This window comes from Metopolophium dirhodum, chromosome 3 (genome assembly GCF_019925205.1).
Source record: "Metopolophium dirhodum isolate CAU chromosome 3, ASM1992520v1, whole genome shotgun sequence".
In the NCBI taxonomy this organism is placed as follows: Eukaryota; Metazoa; Arthropoda; class Insecta; order Hemiptera; family Aphididae; genus Metopolophium; species Metopolophium dirhodum.
In genome coordinates this window covers 23533764-23560670 of record NC_083562.1, presented here as the reverse complement: position 1 = coordinate 23560670, position 26907 = coordinate 23533764, and the positions used below count along the sequence as shown (strand labels likewise).

At 28.6% G+C, this 26907-nt stretch overlaps 2 protein-coding genes across 2 annotated transcripts in view; one reads left to right on the top strand and one right to left on the bottom strand.

Annotated features, from left to right (window-relative positions):
- The window catches only part of LOC132941326 (dual 3',5'-cyclic-AMP and -GMP phosphodiesterase 11A-like), a 92983-nt gene extending 92376 nt beyond the window's left edge, over positions 1-607 (top strand). Inside the window, exon 17 of the mRNA XM_061009339.1 lies at positions 23-607. Coding sequence (XP_060865322.1) covers positions 23-142 — 120 coding nt within the window. The 3' untranslated portion in view covers positions 143-607. The remainder of the gene's footprint in view (positions 1-22) is intronic.
- On the bottom strand, positions 582-22382 carry LOC132941327 (cytoplasmic dynein 2 intermediate chain 1-like). The gene is made up of 16 exons (XM_061009340.1): positions 22259-22382; positions 22042-22189; positions 18138-18376; positions 17829-18080; positions 17627-17767; positions 17299-17433; positions 14301-14597; positions 13589-13743; positions 11784-11878; positions 11619-11710; positions 11207-11370; positions 10992-11137; positions 10243-10301; positions 3296-3465; positions 3073-3193; positions 582-760 (listed from the first exon to the last, which is right to left on the bottom strand). The coding sequence occupies exons 1-16, from the start codon at positions 22304-22306 to the stop codon at positions 650-652; spliced, it is 2373 nt and encodes a 790-aa protein (XP_060865323.1). The 5' UTR covers positions 22307-22382; the 3' UTR covers positions 582-649.
- Between the last annotated feature and the right edge of the window lie 4525 nt (positions 22383-26907).

Genomic DNA, 26907 nt, shown 5'->3' with positions numbered 1-26907 from the left:
GTAAATTACTTTTTATTTACAGGCATTGGGTCAAATGAATCCAAAACTTAACGTCATGAAGGAAGGAGCAATGAATAATATGCACCAGTGGAGCAAATTGGTTGACGAAAACTACAAGAACGCGAACGGGGAGCAAAAATAACTGAATAGATTGTGAAAGATATGGCAGAAAACAGGGAATGAAATTCAGTATTTTTTCCTCAAAACACTTAAAGTAGACTGATCGACAACTAGAATCGTATTATATTATATTATATTATGAAGCTAATAAAAATGGATGGGAATTTTTATGATAAATGAGTAATGACATATTATTATATTATGTTTGATTTATTATTTGTTATTATAATACTATATTATTATATATTTTTTTTTACCTTTTACACACCAATAGTATATAAAATTATCAAAGTTTATAGTTATGCACATGGCAAATTAAAATAATATTTCGTAGTTGTACATACATGTATGTAAGACGGTATTTTTGTTCCGTAGAATACTGCAGTGTACCGCACGAGCAATCGATATTATTTTTTATTATATTACACGTTATCAGAGCTAGAAAAATATATTATATATTATTAAATTAAAAACACTGTTGTTGGCACATTATTTCTATATTATGTTAGTAGCTTGCAACAGTTCACTTCTATAGACCGGCCAGAAATCTAGTGAGCTGGTCGCTACGATCGGCCGTCTCGTTCCTTTTGTCCAACTTCAACTGGTGCAGTTCCACCGCACCATCAGCAAACGCCAATCCCTGTCAACAATAACAATCAATACTTCAATATTATTGTTTCATCAATACTAACTATCGTGCGATCGATCGTTCCGAGTTGATGAAGATTGACATTTTTAAAAATTATGAGAAAATTATAATTTTTACATCCATAATATAATTTGTATGGAACATCGTAACTAAACTATCTGGTATTTGAAACACACACGAATTTGAGTAAGATCAGTGTTATATAGTATGCAAATTTAGTGATAGTATCAAACACACAGTTTTTACTGAAATTGACTGTCGTCGTTGTTTATTGACTTGAGATATTTACGATCGGGGAATATTTCTATAAATTAGAGCAAGTAGGTACTTAGAATATCCCCATAACAGCTCAGTCTAATCTGAATAAATTGTGTTACATGCACTATAGATACTGAGTTCTTGTATCAAATTAGTAATATTTTTAAAACGAAATACTTCCAAACAAAATTAGTGTTGTAACACATCAACGATTTTGGATGTAGTCAATGTGTGACTTTTCTCGATAAACAATAAATTTATCAGTAGAAACATGTAATAGGAACTGTATAAGTAAAGATTCAAAAAATACATGATGTGATAACATCATTGAATTTTTTGTGTTTATACGTTTTCACGTATTTTATGATATTACTATGCTAATATTTAAAAACAAATTCAATTTTAAATTACTCAATTTGAATTCATATTTTGCATTTGAAAATGAAATATGCAAAATAAAATGTTTAAAAACCAAGGAAGTCACTTTTCTGTATAGTTATAGTTTACCTCGTAATTTAATAGGTCACTGTAATGGATGTGGTATATTCTAATTCAATGATATATCACAGTGCATACCTAAAACGACTATTTTTAGATACGATGTGCAACTGTATGAGCCTCTATTTATAAGATATTTTATATTTTATAATTAATTTTCATATTAGTAGTATGGTACATTGAATATATTTTTCCAAAGACATTGTAAAACGATGTGATTCTGTGTGAATATCTAGGTTTAGGGTTCGATAAATATCTCTAAATAAGACTAAATATTAAATATTTTGAAATTAGTATTGTGTGTATAAAACAATAATAGGTAAACGCATTAATAAAATACAACATAAATAAATTACAATTTTTTGCTTGTATATCCAATTTTGTCAAAATTAGAACATCAAATGTCTATAAGTAAACGAAAATGTTAGGTACTAATGGATTTTCGATGCTTTTAGAATTCTGTAAGACCAACTCATGAAGATCATTGTATCTATTACAATTTAAAGCTTTTTTATTTACACAATAAATATCATACATAAATTGAAAAAAAATTTCAAATTTCAAATATTTATGAATAACAAAAAAAAGAGCCAATATATTTTGAAAATCATAATTTCTAGAAAAGGCAAATCATTATCATTTTGCTTTTTGTGGCTTGGCTTGGTGTGGTGGCTACAATCAATCACTCAATGTGGTTGAGATTAAGTAACATCCACTGACACTAGTTCCCGGATGAGTGACCACCTGGGTTCATAGTGGCAAAAACCTTGCCACACATACACGTGTTGCTAACCAACCGTACCAACCCTACCAACCTTACAGGTAACGACCTCTGTCGTCGAAGCCTTAAACTAATAAAAAAAATAAAAAAGCAATTTGGTTTAAATTTAAAGTGGTTACGATTATTAATATTTAAATGAAAACAAAAAAATAAATTCAATTTTGTCAAAACCGTGTTTTGCGTAAACATTTCAATTTTTCATCACTTTCATCTTGTTTTTCTGATTGTTTTATACAGTAGGTACTATGTTTTTTACTTGTGAAAAACTTTACTTTACCAATTATATCTAACGTGCTACCAGAAACCACTCTCAAATTTAAAATTGAAGCTGGTTAAAAAACTAAAAGCTGGTGACACACGGCAGTCACAAAAAAAAAACACAGACGTCATTGTACATCTAATAATACGTTCATTTCTCTGCTCGGAATCTAAAAAAAATGTAACGAAATTACGGAACTGCGATGTCAGTATTCCACTAATGTTATTTGAATAGGAAGCAAATATGTAGCGTCCTTCACCTGTCCTGGAAGCAAATTAGCATATTCTGACCCTCCAAATTATACAGCAAAATGTTGAGTTTATTATGTGGATCATGAAGAAAAAAATTAACCTGACCGTCGAGAGATAAACTGATTAATAGCTACCTACTTGAAAGAATGACCCTCAACGTGATAAACATTATACATTTTTAATTGTTTAACGGTATTAGAATATCATTAGATTTTTTGAGATAAATGTGTGTTCAAATGGTATACCGAGTACTGACCAAGTAGGTGTTTCGGTTTTTTGGCATTGACGTCAATGACATGGCCGTAACAGCCTTTCCCCGAAACGGTACGGACATTATGGGTGTAGTGATGTCGTCGCAAAGGTCCCACAAGTGTACGCTGCAAACGATAATGTCATAATAAATTGGTATGTTACACAAACAAAGAGAATACAAGTGAAACATATTTATATAAATATAGCTGAAAGAGGGTCTGGATCACCTGGAGAATGAATCCAACCCGAACACGATTCCAGGATGTCCGGTGCACCATAGAGCCTTTACGATACGCGCCTGGGCACTCATTCCATCCTTTGACGATGCAAACAACCGTCTCAGGGCTTCTCGACGACTAGCGTGATACAGCATTACTTCATTGCTCGAACACGCGGCCTGCAAACGTATCCTCTATTTTTATATGTTCATAGCGAAATGCCTAAATTCTAGTGTTTTTATCTATTATTAGTGAATAAATAATAAAACCAAATATGATATTATACATTGTGCATAATAGCTAAATATGCCAATGGGACGGTCTATATGATAAAGATATCAGAACAACGTAAACTTGATGGCTTTTAATATTCATTACAGTAAGTCTGTAACTAAAGGGTAAATATTAAAAAAACATTTTTATCAATCGTGATGTACCTACCTACTAAATATTTGTCTTGTCATATTAATTTACACTTTTACAACATTAATACCAATTAATAATTCGACAGTTATTTTCATTGACAGATAAAACATATTTTAACAGCATAAAACACAATACATACATAATATTATAGATAGTAGCTTGGAATAGAATAATATTATTTTGTATAAATTTATGATATTATTAACTATTAGTACCTATGAAATAGATCACCTATAATATTACTTTAGGCGAATATTAATCGATTTCAGTTCCTTACATTGGATCATACATTATATAAAACACTATGAAAGTAAGTAAGTATAATTATTAACTAAAAAACAAAATAAATAGTATAAATTGTTTTATATATAAATGAATGTACTTGAATATTAGTAACTACAAAAATTATATATTAATTTTTTTGTCATTTTTAATAAAATTATACTATCATAATGTATTACTTATACAGTAATATACTGTCTACCTAATTAATATTTTTTGTATTTATTAAATTTTAAAATGTATGTATTACACGTTTGTTTAAAGTCTTGCAGTAGTTACTATGGTATTACTGGTATTAGTAATTGCAGGCAATCACCAGGGCTTTTGTTTAACGATACATAATATGTTTTGTAATCGTTATGTTTTGTTTTACGGTATTTAATTATTTTTGACTATAGCTTTCCGTTATAATTACTTTTACAAATTTCAATCGTATTTTGTCAAATATAACGTTATTATAAAGTTTTCAATCCCTGGCAATCACTAATTAAAATGTTTGAATTTCGGTAAGGTTTATTTGTTTGTTTTTTGATGAAAACCACTATCGGCTGAAATTGTTTTGTAGTTTCGAGATTTAATATAATGATCGACGATCGTTAGCTATATTAAAATTTTGTGAATTCGACGAATGTTCATAAGCTGTTCATAAAATTTAGTTCACCGAATAATCGTTCCCAACAATAATAATTATTGCTTTAAACCGATATAAGTTAGGTTAGTATTGCAATCATTTCAGACTTTTATAAGAATTTGTTAGATCATATTATATCAATTGGTGTTATAAAGCCTATTAATTGTTTCTTATATATAATATTAAGTTTACGAATTGAGTGGACTTTAAAAAAATATTTCTCAACTATTTTATATCGTATTTTATACAATAACTGTCACTTTAGTGTAATTATTATTTCACATCAAATTCTTTATATAATTGGTTTTGTCACATTAACAAGAAGAAGTCATTGTTAGTAATTCATATTATTCTAATATTCTTTTCATTTTTCTCAAACAATTAAAACTTGCTATCTGTCAAATATCTAAACATCTCTAAAAATAATACACACAATACTAACTAGAATAAAGTAACAACATACCATATAGAGACGTAAAACATAACTTTAAAGGCATTTAGTGTACTTTCATGTTTGAACAATTTATTTAACTTGAATAACTGTAAAATATTTCTTTTTCTTCAAATTAATTAATATTTAATACTATTTTGGATCCGATCCGATTCTATTTTTTCTTTTTTATAACATTAAAAAATTATTATTTACATATCAGACACAACCTAATAATGGAAAATATAAATTTTTTTAAAGTAATAATAATTTCTAATTCATTTTATTTAATTGCTGTTCAATATTCAGCTACTATCGATTTAAACAATATTCTATATGACGATTTAATATTACCGCATTAGTTAGATATTTAAGCTTTTTTTTTTTTTTATTTTACATGTCATTTGACATGATAAAAAAACGTAACACAATCAGTATCACACCTGTTGTTGCTTTATCTCGTTAAAATTAATTAATAATACTTTCTGTTTAATTATATAACTCCATTTATATTTATATAGGTATTAAAAAATTAGTTTACTTTTCTTTAATTAATTCATTATAATTAACATTTTATGCAGATAATAATATGTAGGTACACCTACTATAATAATATATAATTTATAGTGAGTATTATCTCAGGGGTTAGAACATTTTTCTATCCATTTTCTTTCTTATTTTTTTTTTTAGTTTTAATTATCATGAATCAAATTTACATAATTTACTTGTAGAACACGTTTTTATTAGTTAAACGGAATTAAAGTGGCACTATAATCTATATATATATGTATTTATATGTATTGCGCAGAAAAGAAATAATTATAAAATAATGACATCGTCCCTTGTTTACAAATTGTCTTTGAATGTGCAATCTACTCTCATTTTGTTTGCGGTAGGTACAGTTACCTACCTGGCTACATACCTATAATTAGGTCAGAACGCGGTAGCAGGTATAATAGACGAGTATTGTAATGTTGTTTTTATTAATTCTGGGCAAGCAAAAGGGGTATATATTTGTTGTCCGTTCTGGTACGCCATTAGTTAATTAAATACAAACATGGTCAACTGGCCCCACTGTGCACGGGGGAAATATTATTACTACCTACGCACGTGGATTAAAACACCGTTTTGGATAAGCTACTCCGACGGGAGTGTGTATCGTTAGGCCAGGTTTGTGTTAAAAACGAATGAAAATAATTTAAAGACAATTTCGAACAATGAAATACCGAGAAAAAATGTGAAAACTGTTTATTATTTCAGGTTAGGTTAGGTAACTTATTTTAGGCGTTATAACCGACAAAAATGCAAACAATTTAAGACGATATATAATATAAATCAACAGACCATGTTTTAGCTTTTTAAATATGTCTGCATGTGGTCGTAAGTATAATATTTTTTAATTATTATAAACTTTAACAAACTAAAATTATTTAACCGTGAGTTCAGCTGTTTTCGTGATCTTAACGGAAACATAATAACTGTTATTTATTACCCACTCACATGTTAGCTGTAAACCACAAATTTTGGTGCAGGAATTATTATATAAAATGTGCTTTCAGTTTTAACGCGTTTGAATGGAAATTTGTTCATAAGTTCAATTTACTTTAGTGCTTTAAATGGATAAACATACTTTTTGTTTCATATGTTCAAAATATAGAAGTTTTGAGTACCCATACAGAATGAAAAGAAAAGCTCTGATTAAAACTGTGTAAGTTTTTATAATTCCACGAAGTATACTCAAAACGTAAACATTACTAATGTAAGCTATAATATTATTGTTCCATAATTGTTCAAACATAATGTACATACATCATTAACTACCTACCTATATAAAAATACAGAACATTTGTTGAAATCGTAATGTTAAAATGCATAAATATTATTTTAAGTACGTACTTGTCTCTAAGTATTATTACTATATATACGTCATAAAGTAAATTCAACATAATAGTAGATACCATATAAACATCATTATATTATTATGTTATAATTACGGGTGAACGTAGTCGTAGAGGAGTACAAAATGTTCCTTTATACAGTTTAAACCTTTATCGAACGGGAATTTATATTCGGGTCAGAATTCTAGTGAATTATTAATAAAGACCCCAGTTGCACGCTTCGGACTGTGCATGATAAATATACAGTTTAAATGGTCATGCTGGTGTATTCGATTACCTTATTCGAACCGTGTATGCCCCATAATAAGTTCTGTGAAATTAACTACAATTCACGAGAGTTTAATCATTTTGCAGCATTTAGAACTTTAAAATAGTTCATTATTTTTTATGCCAGTCGTTGACTTTTGTTTTGAATTCGCACATTTCACTTTTTTAGCATAATATATTATATGTTTTGGGCAGGATACATTTTTTTCCGACCATTTCAGCTGCCATGGCAACTAAACAATAACAACGATGAATTATAGTTTATTTACTTTATTAGATATTTATAGTACCTAGGTTGTCCTTAGCAAACGATAAAAAATATAAAATTATGTTCCCATAACAACCAAATAAATACCGCTAATCTGGATAACATTTTTTGTAATTAGTTTTTTCGTAAGGTTACCTCTAACAACCTACGTTACCATAGCAACCTTAATGATACATTTTTGTATATGACTCAATTTTTTACCTTGCAGTGGAGAAAATATCAAGCAGCAAGTTTTTATTATGATTTGAAATATGTAAAATGTGAACTGTTATTTTTTATGTTCATTTTCCTATAAGCTTTTTGATAGTATTAGATAAATTTTGAAACGTAAAAAAAAATTGATAGCTATGAAATTAATTGTATTATTCCTATTTATTTTTACACACAAAACAATCGTTACTTTAAAATATTGAACTTTTTCAATTTCTGTTAGTTAAATTACAATTATAATATCATATTATTCAATAATTGTGAAAACATAAAACAGCATCGCGTATAATATGGAATAGTTATATAATTGCTTCAGAGGCCTTGCCGCGTTATGTATGATTTTACAGTCCTGGTGTGCAGACTTGATTTGATAGGTCAATATTTTAGGACCACCATATAATTATTGTTATATAATATAGAGTTCTTGTGACCCTTGGATGTCTTATTTAATATTTTTTTTTTTGCTAGCTGAATCCTTTTTAGAATATCGCTTTGTCGTAGCTAATTAAAATAAACATCGAAATCTGTATCTCGATAATAAAATTATGTTGAACATAGATATTTTAACTTTTAGGTACTCCAGTACTGCTTAGTATATTCATTTATGGATTATATTATTTTAAACTAATACAATTAAGTTAAAAGGAAAAACTTGGTACCTATATTTTGATCTTAAATTGTAATATTTAAATTTCCATTTGATAGATAAATTTGTAATTAATAGGTAATTTTAAAACCTATAGAAACAATTTGAATTCTGACATGCCGAATGGTAAAGTGATAACATATTTTATTTAAGTCGTCAACTTTCGTTCCCCGTATTTGTATCCGTGATACAGACAAAATTATAATACTATTATCAAACTAAAATTATTTAGTATTACAGAGGGAAAAAAAGTATTTGCTTTTAAGTTTAAACACATACTTTAGGTTTTTATTTTTGTACTTAATTACATTTTTCCATAAAATATACTTGAATAGTTTTTACGATACAACTAGTCTGATAATTGTATGATATAATAAAATTTAAAAAAAACCAACTCAAAACCAGACTTGAAATTATTAATGAGATGTGAAAAAAAAACATTAAACCAATATTTGACGATAAATTATTTTGTATGAGAACCAAGAAGTATTAAAATACGTCCTTTGATGTCTTAACTTATATAATAATAATAATATAATATGCCAGCCGCTACTATATGTACAGTATTTTAATAATATTCTTTTGCCTAAACGTACAGTGTTACACGGCGCGTCGTATAGGCAATATAGGTACTTCAATATGTACCTAGATAAACATTGAAAAATAATCGATTATTGATTTGTGTTACTGATTTGCGTATTACTTAGATATTATGTAAGCAAAGTACATTTACCCGGTAGAATTTTACTATAGTTAGGTAAATTAATACATTTTTTTTACCAATAATTAATTTCAAAGAAGGTGTGAAATCCCAAAATAAATGATATCTTCATAAGGCTAATAATTATAACATAGGTAAGTTAGGGTTTAAAACCGTTATCAAAAATATCGGTTACCCTTACTACTTAAGTGGTAACCAAAGACAAATTTGATACTAGTTACCGGTTTTAAATAGGTCTTGTCGTACTTCCAGTTGGTACTATATTCAATATTACAGATTAACGTAAACGCTTCGAAAAAATATCGATTACCGAATATCAGTTTTCTCAAAACAATTGTACTACACATATTATGTAATATGATTTAAGAATAATTTTAAGAAGTTATTAATTACTAAACTATTATAATAGTAGTTATGAGCGTATCATTATTTATGTAGCTAAAATAAATTAAACATATTAATATATTACAGTTTATAATAATTATTATATTAACGGTAGTCGGTACACGGTATTTATAAAAAATAAAAATCGATAATCGGTTCTTAACTGGTTAAAACATATTATGTTATTAATTATTATAACATTTTATGTTAACTGAAAAATCGTGATGGTAACCGGTAACCGATAACTGGGAATAAAAATAGGTTTAAAATAACGGTAACCGATTTTAAAATTTCGGGAAATAACAGGTTTTTACCGAAGCTTTGTAGGTAAGTAACAAAATAATAGTGGATAAAAAAATGCGATTTTAACTATGGATAATTTTATACAAATGTAAATTATGTAAATGCAAATAATCATATTTTCTACTTTATGATATTTTCATATCAAATTAAAAGTTTTTACTACCAATATAAATTATTAACCCTTTTTAATGTCAAACTGATTTTCACGCGGAAAAATATAACCACCATGAAACACAATTGTTAATTGTTATGCTCTTATTGTTCTATGATATTATTTTAAATTATTAATTAATTTTATAATTTAAATAATTAAGCCAGCATGTCTACATTTTTGATAATACATGAACAAGATATAATATTAGTATTTTAATACGCAAGTGCAGCACCTATTTTCAATCAAATTAATTCTTCGAAAAAATGTAATGAATATGTAAATATTGTCAATAAAAATATAATAATAATAAGAAAAAGGGAAACAAAAAATACTTACCAAAAAAAAATTCAAATCAAATGGGCAGACATCCAATGAGTTAACGGAAAAATGTTCACCTATAACATTTATTAGATATTTCTCAATTCTCGATTTTTTTTTATATTATTCATATAATATGGAGGTTTATAGTTAGTTTTTTAGTTATACTATGAATAAATATGGAATCAGTTATTACTTTAAATTTATAAATTTTTTTTCTGATAAAAATCCATAAAATATAGGTATAATTATGATAAAAAAATGATGGTAAAGTTTTAATTTAGATCATAAGGATATAAACAGAATTAGTTCTACAAATTAAACGAACTAAATACGATGAAATAAATTAAATTGCGATCAGACTTGTACCAAAAATATGACAGTTTTCGACGGAGAAACAAAAATAAAGAACAATAATTTTAATCTGTCGAGTAGAGACCACACCTCGTCGCCTCGTCATTCACGATATGGAAAAATGTATCAGTTAATCTTTAACAATTCACAGTTTTACACAGATATACAATAATAATAAACATTGAATCTGATTTAAAAGAGAATAAGTGTGTGTTGTGTGTATATAAAGTTATGTGGTTAAGTATATTTTCAAAAAAATATATGAAACTCTAACGTAGGTAAAGTAAAATATTTCTGAATAATTAAAAAAACATAACATACAATTTATCGAAAGTTAGAGTTGATATATTGTTACATTTTACAATTATAACAGTAACCTTTCCATTTAGTTTTTTAAAACTATTTTTAGTTACCTGTATTCTCGTAGGTAAAGTACGATGGCCATACTTTGTGTCCCCCCAAATTGCACCGGAAAACAAGTCCACAATTAGTGCCAATAAAAGCGTCCTGATTGTTATTCAAGCATAAGCACGTGGCCGTGACACCATCAGACAAATATCTGAAATTGTTAATGAGTTTACCTAATAAATTATTTATTGTAAAACGATATGAAAATATGTTTTCATACCTAGGGATATTTTTATTGGCATTGATAGTTTGCGTTTTAACCAGTCTCACGGAACTCCAAGGCGCAGTGCCGGCACTTTTGTTTTCTGAAATTTCGGAAACGTCTGCCCAACTATCCATGACCGTCCAAACGGCCAACACAAAATCTTCATCCAAGCTACAAAGCTGCAAACACGACTCGTTAACTATATTTGTTTTTTAAAAATTAATTCTAGTACCGATGATAAAATTATACATTTATACCACGGTAGTGGTAAGCCGTAAATAGGCACTGGTCTGTTGTAAGTTTGATATAAGTGGACTGGTAGTGATAGAGAGAAATTAAGAAATACTTAGACGAAATGAAAATACAACATTATCAAAATTGTGCATTTTACGGAAATAGTAAAATATGATGATTTATAAATACTCACCTCGTCTGGTAATTCTTCGTTAGTCACATTGTTGTATGTTACCGTGCTTAAGCCAACAATTTTCGAACTATGACCTTGGTCGATTGACAACGCTAAACAAATTTAGACGGCGTTAATTCACATAATTTGGTCATTTTGTGTAAGATTTTCTAACGTGCAATGTACCTGTATTGTAGGATGGTGAACGTAGTGGACAAGGGAGACCGTTGACTTGCTGATGATGCAGTTTTGATTCTCTTAAATCCCACACGCATATACTCCTGAAAGTATCCAAAACCGGTTTTTCTTTTTACTGTACATTATGACGTATCATTTGCTCCAAAATTAATGTTTTATATAAGTAGTTATTTAAAAATGTCGATCTTATAAAAAATGATCAATAATAGTTTGTTCAATTATTAGAATATACATACAAGTAGATATAATTTTAATGAATCAGTTGATTTTTTCGATCTTATAAAAACTTGTCAATAATAAATCTATTAACCATGGAGCTTCATGTCCCCCCCCCCCTACTTTGGAATTTCAAAACAAAATTAAATGGAGACACAAACGAATAGAGTTAATTTTGTTTTGAAATTCCAAAGTGGGGGGGCCGAGGACATGGAGCTTAAACATGGCATTATGGCACAAAGGTACCTAGAATTTTGGCGCTTATGTCTTCCCCCGTATAATACATATGCGCGTGTTTAAGTCGACAATCTAGTCGTAATTTAAATATTTGTTACCATAGTTATAATACGAAATAACTTGTAAAAATAAGAATAAGTAATATGAGTTCAAGAATCGATGCGTGATGTAATTTTAATATCAGTGATGTTTCATTTATAAACTTAAAATTGGACCTTGAATTGTGTAAGTATATCATAGGTACTATTGAATATTATAATCTTAGAATCATATTATTAAAAAAAAATTGTTTTAATAAAGTAGTAAATTATTCTATTGGTACCTACGAGTTAAACATCTGTCACTGTTTCAGGTAGCTATGGGCTAACGCAAATATTTACTTATATAAGAAGAGTTATGCATTCATAATTTATAGTAATACATTTTTTAGTTATCTTAAAAATAATTATCGCAATACTCGAGTACCCAAAACATAATTATATTATAGTCTTATTTAATAATGATGCGTAGTGGTTCATAATTCATTGGTTGTCTTTGAAAACACAAGCATATCAATATTATAGTTTAAAAAGGTTAAAGGATTCAGAATAAAAAGTCATGTTACATGATCATACAAATTTTTCAATTGTTTTTTTTTTATGATTAATTATTAATTTTAATTATAATAACTATGAACCACCGATATTAAATTCTAATCGTTTTTTTTTTGACTTTATTTAAACAAATCGTTGTACAAATTCAATTTTAATTTCTCAATATGATTTATTATAAAAGCCACATTGTTGTTGACATTTTAATAAAAATAATATTTTGAAAAAAATGTAAGATATAAAACCCATGTATCACTAAAATCACCCGGTATTCTATAATTTAAAATTTGAAAAAAATTAATTGCATTTTAAAATGTTTAAAGTTTTTCTAGTCAAAACCTAGATGGCGCCACATAATTCTTAGTTGGTACAAATTTTATATTTTGCTCTTGATATCATGTATTATTAATTTTATTATAGTAAATTTCCATTTAAACAAAATTTTAAATTTACTATATCATTATTAAGTTATTAATGTAAAATATAACTAAATATCAATCATATTGTAAAAAACTTCTAAGTATTTGTCATTTATATACACTATTACTAAATACCTTCATAGTACCTAACATTATCCATAATATATTTGTTTTGTAAACATCTTTCTAAAATTACTTTTATTTAAAGTAATATTTAAAATTTTAATTTAATTATTATTTTATTAATTAATTTAAAAACAAACGCACCAAAATGTAGATTACAACCATATCAGGTAGTAGGTACCCACATAATTAATAATATGTATTTTACCCATCTACGTGTGCAGCTGTGACAAATCCTATGGTAGACTTGAAAATGGTGCAAAATGATGTAACATGGTTAGGGCACTTGAGAACATATTCGGGATGTTCTGTAATTGATACACTCCAGATACATATAACATATTGATAAAATGAATCTATCACCTGAAAAACAACCATCGTACAACTAGGTATCAATTAGTATTCTCTAAAACTTGATTATTTAAATTAAAACTATAGATATTATTCCAATTAGATTTTAAATAATATTCAATCACAATAATTGAAATAGTCGAACACCAATTTTCCACAATGTTTAATTTGTTTCAAATATAAATGGCATGTTAGGTTTCACTTTTAAATTGTCTGAGCCATTATTCGGTATAATTTATAACTGATATAACTCTATAACACAATTGACTCCCTATAATAATAATAATTATCATAATATCATATTAACTACATCAATACTATATCAATACCTGTATCATCGAGTAAACTAGCTGGTATGTAAATACTTTTGATTTTTGGCAATTAATTTTTCATTATTTTAGTTTTTTTTTTTTGCCAAACATTATTTTTTAGTTATTTGGTATTTTATTTGAATACAAATAAAATTACTAAAGATGAAAGGAAATTATATACCAGCCTAAAGGTCTTAGTAATAAGTTATTTGAACTTAAATGTAATATATTATACTATATTATGGTAATAATATGTACTTCATGCGTTGTAACAAGTGACTCGACATTTGACGTAACCCTCGAAAATTCTATGGATGTGACTGGACGTTTTGCAAGGAATTTCAAGGAGGAGACTGCCGGGCTTAGGTAGCCATTGCTGAAGCCCATGTCGAAGTCATTAGCCACTAGCCTATGTTCAGATCGATCCATCGACTGTTGTTCCAACATAGAAAGCATCATTCGGGCGACCTCGATCACTCGGTCAGGATCTACCATGGTGATGTGTGTTCGAAGTCGATTATCAGGTGGTTCATTACCACCGACGCCTTGTTTCGCCTGGAACAAAAATAATCGATTTAAAGCTTCATTATTTGGTACTATTAGACAAGCGTGCGTATACTCTCTAGTATCTACAACGCATCAAACGAACATACTAAATAGTAAATAGGCCTAACTAGTGTGAACAAACGAATCATTTATGAAACAAAATTAAAATAAAATAAGATTCTACAAAATATCCATTGTCCACTTAGCTCGTATTTTTAGTAGAGTATAAAAATCAACTAGGTATCGATCAAATCAAAAATTAAAATAAATTGGCTATATTTTGAAAATAAAATTAAAGTTAATTCTGAAAAATTAATGAAAAAAGTTCAATTAAAGAGGAAATATTAAAATGATAAAATCAATAAATACCTACGGATACCCATCAGAAAAACGTAAGAACACAATAATGTACCTACTTATGATATTTAATTTTTAAAAAAATTATTAAAATAACGGTTAAATTATTTTTAAATAAATTCAGATAAATATATAAAATGGTTAGATTAATACATTACTTTCCGATTAGAATAAATGTGGTTTTGTTTTAACTTTGAAATCGGCCATTCAATCAAGTTTTAATAATATACGATAAACTATTAACGATTCAAACGATGCACAAAGTTATACATTATAATATATTACTATTTGTATTATAATCCATTCCGAAATATTTTCGATGGATATACCATAGTCACGATACTAACGTATTTCAATTTGTCATGAAAGTCTTCCCACGAAAATAAAATCTATAACCGCAATACTGATACAAAAATCCAAAAAATAATAAATACATATTATATCGTATAACTATTGTGTACGTGTACATATTATTTGTAATATAAAGGTATATTGATAAGTACGTTATATATGATAGTTTTGTCTTACGTAATTCAGTAAATTTCTATCATACAAGAAATGATTCTGTTCAAATGTAATATATATATGTATAATATGTATATGATATTTTGTCACGGGAATAGGTTCTGTAACCTTATATCCAATTATCAAATGGTTTTCCTTAATTTATAGAATACACGGCGGAGCATTGTTTCAACTCAGTGAATCCTGTCCCAGGAAAATTGACCAATGAAATAGAAATACCCGTGGCACCATCATAGATTAGTATATTATAACCATCTCCACAATTTTGAAAGAGCCATTTATTTATTAAATATTATACCTATTAGTTATCAATATTATAATACAAACTGTCTGTTGGTAACCAAATCACTTGAGAGTTGAGAATTGCTGGATCGATGTGGCTCATTTTTTGTAAATGATCGTAATATTCTGAATGAGATTCTCACGGAAAGAAAAATTGGAAAATTTGGGAAAAACTGACAGGCCTTTTTTCAATGGGATTTTTCTATAAATGGTTTTTATTTTTATATTTGCGTCATTGGTTACAAATTATGATACAAAAAATATTTGTACACCGAATATTAAAGAACAAATTGACCAAAATTTGGATTATATAAGAGTTGGAATTTTTTACTGCAACGTAGTGCACGGGTCAGCTATATAATATAAAAGTGAAAAAACATTGAACCGAGAAATCACACAAATACGAATACAATAAAAAAAACTCATTTGCTGCATTGCGAAGAGTCTCGACACCGAGATTACAAATTATGAGATAATCTATTAAACTATTCTATTATTTTTATAATTTAAACTCTTTTTCGAAGAAATAGGACTTTGGATTTATAGTATGAGTGTTTAATTTAGACCTATAGTTTATTTTTAATTTTTTTCGTTCTGATTTTAATGTTCATAATTATTATAAATTATAATTTATTTATTTAGAAACAAATTAAAAATTTATTTTTACTTAAAAAAATCAAAAACAAATGCTGGGCAAGTGGACACCACTTTGCTGTAGACTAGGTGTCATGTGGGGAACTATAACAGATGAATTCAATTTGAATTAAATTATATAAAATCATTGTATACGAAAAATGATTCTGAGCGAAGACCAATAGACTGTAGACCACAGAAGACCTGAAGCTGACATGTCTATCAATAACAACTTATGAGCTTGTATAAATTTCAAGCTTTTTGAGCCAAAATATTTTTTTTACTGATGTTTATAGAAAAAAATTTAAGAACTTAAAATTTGAAAATTAAAAATTGTCTAAATAGCTTATTATATCAATAAACATTTTCATCATATTGTAGGAAATAATATGCTTATATAAACATTTGGTGAAATTGTATAGAATCTATGGTTATTTATTTTTGATTAAATCAAAAAAACAAAATCAATTTTGTCAAGAACTCCAGTTTTTTTCTTAATTTTTCTTACGATGATTTATTTTGCATTTTACCCCCTAAAGTACCAACAATATTCACTTTTTTATCAAAAAGATACTGAAAAAGAAAATCATTTCGTTTTTACTGCTCCAAAAAGATAATGACAGACACAAAAAAAATACACAACATTTTAAAATCAGTACGTTCATTAGTTCATTATTCTGCTCAGAATCAAAAACAAAGGAAATCCTTCAGGTTTACTCGTGTTGGATTATCCAACCTGAGAGATTTCCTGTATATATAAAGATTATTATTTTAATTGTATAGTATTATTGTATGAAATATAATAAGTATTGGTAATCACTACTAATGCAATGAACTATAAACAGATTTGTAATATATTATTAAGAACTTATTTATTTATAAGTGATGCTTATTATCGAGATTTTTTATTTACTCTCAAATATTCAATTGATGAACAGTTCATATCATTTGTTAAGACTATGGGATGTTGAGTCCATTTTTCGGCTAAATCACTTTCATTAGTTTGTACTTCCTTCTCTGCGTTTTCATCACGAGTTTGTGTTTGAACCTGAAAATGTTAAACTATTTTAATGATAAACTTTTAAACACGTCTATTAATTTTATTTTTATAATAATTTGTTTCTAAAATATGTCTTATCATATTTATCTGTTTAAAGTGGTAAAAAAAATGCACTGTACATTGGTCAAGTAAAAATTCATAATAATATTTAGTATTTGATACTAAAATATGTTAATTTTACCTGCGTCATGTTTGAACGTCCGTACATTTTTATATATTGTTCATAAGGTATCGCTGGCAGATCTAGCAGCGTAAAGCTAACAGTGTCCAGTTTAATCATACCCATCAAAACATTTCCCCTAGTTTGGATTTTGTCCTTTACCTAGGTACATTCAAATTTAACTTAAAAGTAATTTTGCTCATATTGTACAGATTAGACATACTTCTTGTTCTCGCTTCCTCTTTCCGGCGGTCTTAAAGTTTTTTAAGCCCATTTCAATGGTCCGTTCTAATGAGTTTATTTCAAACTTTTCATCCAAGAATGGTTCCAGTTTTTCTTCTACACACACGGGAAGTGCAAACTTAACACTTACTGTGTCATTTGAAATTGATTGGCTTACAATGGTTGGTTTTAACGGCGATTCAACTACTAACGAGTCAACCGAAGTATCAGATTCAAAGTCAGATTCATAATCCTTAAAATATGTTTGTATAGTTAAAAAAAATATAGTTTTTATTTTGTTTTATTTTACTTCAAAGTCATCTTCATAATCTTGGTTATCTGATACGTCTGATGAATTGCTGTGAGCTGTAGTACTATTATCAACGTCGTCAATTGGTTTTTCTTCTTTGTGTAAGATTTTATTTTCATTTTGTTTAATACTAACTTTTACGTGTTTATTTTTAACATCGACCGAGAGTTTTTTAAATGTAGTAACATTTCGTTGCAGTTTTTCCACTTTCACAAATGGGTGGGTGTTATGTTGATCTTCTAAATATTTCAAATAAAATTTACATTTTAATAATATATTCTGCTTGTGACATTTTTGAATATTTTAAACATTATAATATAAGCCTAGAATTTTCTTATAACATAATAATAATATGAATAAATGATAATCTATTTATTATTATAATACCTACATTTTTATTTTGAAAGTCAACATTTACTTCAAATTAGTATTTTAAACTTCTTGGATAATAAACCGGGGCGAGTTAAACGTACTATATATTATTAAAATAATTTGAACAAAAATAATTATTTTCGATGGGCCAATAATTTTAAATCATTGATATTATATTATATAAATCTATACATATATAATAATTATATAAATATATATAAATATATATATATATATATATATATTATTCCATTTAAAAAACTTACAATTATAAAATATAAGTGTAATAAATAAATCAAACAATATTCAAATAAAAACAACAATGTCTTACATTTTATATCATAATTGTCATTTATATTACTTAAGAGCAACTTTTATCCTGGTGTATGCTTTACCGTTTGCCATCTAGGTACGTATAGAATAATAAAATGAAAAGTATATTATTCCAGTTACATATATGTTTAGTCATTCAACAATAGTAAAAATGATCATTAAGCAACAACAAAAGCCAATACAAAGTGGTTTCTTGTGTTTGTTCAGAAAATCCACAATAAGAATTATAGTTTTGTTTACAATTATTAAGAAAAAAAAATACATCTACGCTGGTCTACGATACGGTCCAATGAAAACTTGAACCAATGGCCAAGAAAGCAATATTAAATTGTATTTATAAATGTAAACAGATAAGAGTAATCGTAGTTCGAGGGAGAACGGGCAGTTAAAACATTCGAGAAGTAATCTTAGTTCAGAAAACAATAGAGTTGTACAGATCAAAAAGCTTGCAAAAGATCTAGTTCAGATTACCTAGTCTGTACGATACAACGTTTTACCTCCGACCAACAATATTATATTTTCCATTTAATAATGCGAATATCTACATCCACGTGTCTTTGAAACGTCATAACCAACCAGGTAATATTATAACGAATTTATTTAAGACGGATTTTAATAACACAACATATATCTTGTACCACGCATAAAAATATATTCATTTTTGCGTGACACTTAGTAGGTAACATTAAACCTTGTTCCACTTAATCATTAATGTAAAAAAATTGGTAACATATTATTCAAATATTGATAATTTTACAAGCCAAAAATAAATCTATTGTTCTACGTACCGACACATGTGTGCATAAAATTCCGATAGTCATAATTAATAGGTTAATAATAAGTCGAACTTAATTCACCAAGCAATTTACATTTTTAATCGTATCTAACTTATTGGAAATCAATATTCTATATTGGATTTGTCCATTATTTATAAAAAAAAATGTGGTCCAGAACTCGCAGGGGGTGCAACAAATATACAATACGCTCACCTAACCTTGTACAAAAATACAAATAATAACCATAGGACTTGATTATATACCTACTGAAATAAATAAGGAGTTTGGGTTACGCCGGTTACGGTATCAAAATAATGATATAATTTGTAATAAGAGATGTGATATGCTGATCGAAAAATATTTTGGGTTTCTGACTTTTATATTAAGTATGTCTTCAAAAGACAAATCGTTATGTATAAAAATATCAAAGAATAAAAACAAATTCAATAAAAAAAATGGAAATAGTTGGAAGTACGAAAAATAGGATAAATGTAGGATAAAATATTAAAATATTGTATGACAATAATAACAGATTTAAAACGTAAATGTATACCCAACGGCAGACACTATTATATGAGTATCGTGTCCGAAAATATTACTGACTAATTGCCGAGATAATAATTTATGAAATATTTTATAGAATCAACATCTATATAATATTATAATATAATATAACGTGCTCTGGCTGACTGAGTGGTCAACGTAGAGTTAAAACTATGATACCTAAAGACTTTACATTTTCATGGTATCTTCGTACATAAATGCCACATATTATATTATTGTTGCGTTTTTAAAACAAATATAAGATTTTATTTATAAAATCATTTTTCTATATTTTTGTTGCCTATAGACTCAAAAACTACTTAAGCGATTTCGACCAAATATCAGAGATTGTTCTTAGAGATATCAGGGAAGTTTAGGGAGTAATTTGAACCACGTTCAGAAATATACCAAGAGCTTAAATATTTGAAATCAATTATTACACTAAAACCGAGATACATTGCGTAAATACGATAGTATTGTATAGTAATGTATTGTTATTTTTTCCTGGCGAAACCTGGATATAGTGCTAGCCTATTATATTTTATTAGTATGTATAAACTATAAGACTATAATACCTATACTATTTTTGTATTGAAATATTGAATACTATTATACTTATTTTAAGTGCACAAGTACCAACGTGATCATCTTATTTTTAATTCTAACTTAATTTTAGGAGTGTAATAAATTAGAGTTGGTTATATAAAAGAATCATGTAATATTACGCGATTTTAATATTTATAATTTATAAAACATGATTATAATTTAATAATAAAACAAAACAAGAAGCAGGTATTGTAAATAGTTGTTTTTTATTATTTATAATATAAATTATATTTAAATGAATTGGTATCCAGAATTAATCCGACAAGTTGTTTGAATGTATTCATTGTCCAAGGCTTAAAACTATTTTTGTTTGTAAACGTTTTTTTTTTACATTACTCTAAATTTTCTTTGTTTTTCTCTTCAATCCTTTATTTACCAACCTTTGTTAATTTATTTAAATTTTCTTTTATACTTTCTATAAGTCGTAATTCTATATCACGCGTATTATCATCAAAGAGAGCATAAACACCAACTGGAATTATTAAATATAATTTGATGCTAAAACTATTTATTTTTATTTTTTATGGTTCATTAATGGGTACTATTGTAAGTATATTATTAATTATAAGACTCTTCAAAAATATTTTGGTTCTAAATATAATTTTTATTTCAACTGTTTTTCTTCTTTATCCTCTTATTAATATATTATGTAATATGATATAAAAAAACTAAAGCATCGTCAATTGAATAGCGTATATATATGGGAAAATATATAACACACTTAAGCAGTGCTATGGACACGAATTTAATATTGGAGGGGGTGGATATCATAAAAATTACATATCATATAAAAATACAATTATATACATTCCGTGTTGTAAGGGGCGTTCAACCCCCTACCCCCCCCCCCCCGCCATCCACGACTACGGCCCTACCCATAGGTACGTACCTATATGTTTTATTTTTTACTCTACAGGAAAATAACGGGATATTTTTTTCGTGCGTAGATAATACAAATATTGTGACCTCTAACGAATGATTCAAACCACCTATATATGGTGTTTGTACTTTGTATCAATTGAATGTCCGTTAAATCGATTTAGGTGATTGTGCGGGCCATGGGGAAGTATTACCCTATGGCCTCTAGCCACCCCTCCCCCAACACCAACGACCCCTAAACGTTAGAAAATATTAACAATAATATCGACGACGAGCACATATTATTATTATGATCGTTATGTTCGTAATATACGAATAATATTAATATATTGTATGACATTATCGGAATTGGACTGAAAGACGGTGCCAACCGTCGTCTTATTGGCAATACTGACTGTTTCTGGTCGGTGGCGCAGTCGGCGCCGCGCCGGTAGTCTTTACCGCCGGCACCGGTACGTTCTTTTTGCCGGTCGCCGTTACCGCGGGCCTGGTTCGACTTGGCGCTGCTGGTTGTGCGGTCGACTTCTTCGCCGGAGTACGAGGCTGAAAACAGAAATGACGTTTCAAATTAATGCTATGAAAAACAATGGTGGTAGCATATCCGGGTCTCACCGTTGCCGCCACGAATCCGTTAAAATTTTCGACGGTCCTCCGGGCCATTTTGGACGAAATTGACCGGCTCCGCGGGATAACGATTTTACGACAATATCGTAACGTGGAAAAAAATACGTTGTGTTTAACCTAGACCAGCTGTCCTCGGGTGCTCGCAATCCCACTAATATATTATACCGCGGTATGTGTACATGACAACCGTTTGTTGTGCGGCCGATGGCCGTGGCGACGGCGATACCTGGCAGTGGCGGCGTCAAGAGGTTATAATAATATGCTTTATAGGTGGGTAGGTGGGTACCTAATTTGTAGTGAGCATGATATATGCCACACATCCGTCAATATCCATATATAGTACATTTTATAATGTTATTTTGGACGTTGGGCGAGTAGACTTCACAGTTTTAATCAATCGTATGTGCGTAGGTAATTAGTAAAAAAAAAATGATGTTAATTATGGTATTAACGAGTACGTAGACTTTTGTAAAATTGTTATAGTACATGGTAAAAAACAATTATCACTTGAATCAAAAATTGAATAAAATTGTAAATTGGGTTGCAGTATAATTAAAGAAAACGAGTCAAATAGATATTGTGAGAACGTTGCATACACCAGAATAATATTATATTATGTATACGGACGCTCTTATACCAGACAACCATGAATTACGAGAATGGACATTTTTTTCTGGAAAATGGCCAGCTTGCATAAAACACCATGAACAGAACATTTATATTTTTTATTCTCTAAAAATTAAATAAAAATAAAAATTTATTCAGTTCTGTTAAGAGTACCTAAAAGAAAAGAAGATTACAATATGAACGAATGAACGATCGGAAATGTTTTACTCTGCACAAAGTTTCAACTTCCATATTTTATGTAAATCATTTTGATAGTGATTTTTTGATAATATATCACTGTGTTAAAATAATGTGTTTTTTTCTTGTCTGTTATTTTTTCGAGTAGAATGATTTCTGCAAACGTTTTATGTATAGGTATATCAGTATATAATATATAGTATTATGTCAATCGAAATATTGAATAGATTATTTTCTAGTTTGTGTTAAAGGTTTTTTTTTGATAATTTCATTGCATAAGTGTAACAAAAAACGACTGAAAAACTACCAAAAAAATTGTGACATTTACAACATTCTAGTTTGGTAGTTTTGTATTATAATTCAATTAGTTAACTAGAATTTTGTATAAAATAAATGATCCATAGGACACTAGTACAGACGATATATAAATATCAAAGTCAATGAAAATATTTTTAGAATATAATTTTTTATAGAAAAAGTAGGTATGTAGAAAAACTACATTTAAAACTAAAATTTAATATTTTCACAAATAATATCCATTTACAGTTTTATTTTTTATTGTAACTTTTGATTATTAAATTAAATGTTGACATTTTAATAAATGTTAATGGAATAACAAAATTAAAGTCTTTAGTAAAATTAATATTTTTTTAGATATTCAAACAAAATTTAACGATGTTTGAATATTGGTTAATTTTGTAAATTATAATTATATAGTTTGAATTGTATTATAATTTTCTAGAAAGGTAATTTAATTAAACGTTTATCATTGGTTATATGAAAGTTTGACATTTTAATTTAAGGTTATTCGTATTATATAATATTTTATACTCCACTGGATTTTAATATTGTTAGTAAAATTTAATAATGATTCTTTTTTTTTTTATAATAGTCACTTAACATTTGGTTAATATTGGCACGATATGGTGTTATAATTATTATTATACCGGATCGGGTTTACAATCAATTTTTCTTTCGAATTTCAATGATTTTATTTTGTACTATACGTTATAGAAGATGAGCTTGCGAACGAATTGAAAACGAAAATATCCAGTAAAATTATATACAATCCGAATAAACAATACGTGCAATGTTGGTACCTATATGTTATGATATATTATGCACAGTGTTATTCTCCACGGCGAACACCTCTCCGGCATAGCGCACCGTTTGTACGATAGATGTCCCTCGGACGTCCGACGAATTGGGTTTCACCGTGACGCGTTATTGTAATATTTTCGTAGGTAAAATATATCGACGAAAATTTAGTCGGCAGCCGGGATAACACAATAAAACAGGGTTACGGAAATCGGCTCGACAGGATGTGTACACGGCTCGCACGCAGATACGTTAGACCGATAAAAAACACGACGCCGCCGTCGCGTAGTAGGTACAACATAATATATATATATATATACATAATATACAATATAATAATATAATATAATGTACGTGCACCGTTGGCATTGACCGGCCACCACCGCCGACGATCACTCAGGTGTGAATCCTGCCGTATGTAGATACACATATACGTACATATTATATTATTATGTGTAATACCTGCGCCGCCGGGAATTACATATTGTTTTATTTTTTCGGTCTGCGGGTGCACCTATACTATATATATACGTGTGTATAATGTGTAGTTTAATATACGAGTTAATTCCATTGTGCCACGCATTGCGATAAAACATGTTGGTACTCGATATATGTGCGCTCAAGTGCTCGGACACATAGTACGACATTATTATAATATACCTACCTATATATTATTTTATTGTAGAACGGGGTGCAAATATATCCGGTTAATCTCCTCCGTCCACCGGTTTCTGATCGGTGAACGATCGTTTCGGCTGGACTGTCACTGTTGCAGTAACATTCCGCCGCCGTCACAAATTATTCGTCGTTACCATTGTAATAATATTATTATGATCGTCATCACCATCCATTGACGTCGGGTGTGCCAACCAGGAAGTGATAATAGTCGAAATAATTTTCTTTTTTTTAAACGGAATTAGTCAAAAAATAAATAATAATAAGCTGACTAAAACACCAATGCCTACACCCCACCGCCGCCGGACGAAGAAGGAAACGGTGTTTGAATGCGCTCGTCACGTCATATTATTGTATTTTATTTTAAAAATCATCGATAATGAAAATATTGTGATTCGTTGAAAATTTTAGATTTATAAATCTAAAACTACAAATTCATTATTATTTTTTTATATAGAATAAAACTGCGCCATCTATGGCTGTTGGCTGTCACATTAATTACGTATTTTTTTATTTGCTTTAAGAAATACTTAAATGGAACTTTGTATTACATTTTCGAGCTTTTTTATACATACAAATACAAACATTGTAACATACATATTATATTAAGTAAAAACTAGGAAAAGTAGAACTCTACAAATATCTAATAAATATTACAAAAGCAACTAAAATGTTTTTTAATTCAGAAAATATGTCAGTATAAATAATTGGTAAAAAATGAAAGTACTTATTATAACTTCTTACTAATTTTTAAGTTACAAAAAATAAACAAAACTATATAAAAAAAACAATGTATTTAAAAAAACAAAACTATGATAATAGTTGGGTATATAAGTGCTAATTATATTATTATATCTATAACATATTTAAAAAACGGAATTCAGCCAAAAAGTTTGGGTAATAATGTAAAGCCATACATTAAATAATATTACCTATGTAAAATAAACAAATGAACTTTACATTTGTACCTGTTCAAATTTATAACCAACTAATTTTACGCATAGGTAATTACACGTTATCAGTAAATTATAGTAGTTATCCTTTACAAATTATGTATTTATACTTTCTATATACGTATGCGTTGGTCGTCATACAGCAACAGCATACTTCTATTGTACATAGTTTTCTAGTTTTAGTCGCAACGTTTCCTCGTTACCACAGACAGTATTTATTTTGAGCATTTCAAGTTGAATCCCACACACAATTTTGTTCGTCTCCCGCTGATTTTCGATCGTACACATCGATAGAGCTCATCGTGGTCGGCGTCATCACTCGTCGTCTATACCAATAATAACTGTTTACAATATTTGAGTCTCAGATATTTTTATGTGCGTCGTATACGTACAGTAGGTAGTTGTGCAACAAAAATAATTTTATGAACGACGAACAGCAATAGTATCACACAATTCTCTTGTCTAGCGCGTATTGTTCGAACGCACACAATCGGCCGGGAAAATTACCGTATAAGTAGGTACAGCTAGTATATACTTTTATGCGTCTTATCCGGAGCGTTATCGGAACATTAACATTTTGCGCTGTCGTGTAGCAATGGCATAATAATAATATAATATTATATTGTCGGGTTTGCGCGTGTTACGGGTCCGTCATGTATTTTTACGATACGCGATGTGTGTGTGTGTGTGTGTGTGTGTGGTGTACAAAAATACGATTTTGGCCACGTGGACGAGAACCGTCCATGAAATAATGTTAACCGTACGAAAAACGTTAAGTCCTGATGGTTTGAAAACGACCAGACACGACGATAACATGAGCACCCGTCCACCCATGTACCCATCAACAACACACACGACACATATTACACGCAAGTACCTATGTTCTACGCGTATTATAGGTATGTAGATAAATTATTTACTCATGGAGATGGTTTCTCTATAATATGAGAACAAACTCTAAGACGGCCGCGACGTTAAACTTAATCGAGGAGAAAAACATCCGCATGACCTGTACGCACGATCGTCATTTGGACTTCGATGAGCAAATATACCGACATAGAAATATAGGGTTAGGTTAAAGTAGCCACCAACCATTGAATGACGTCC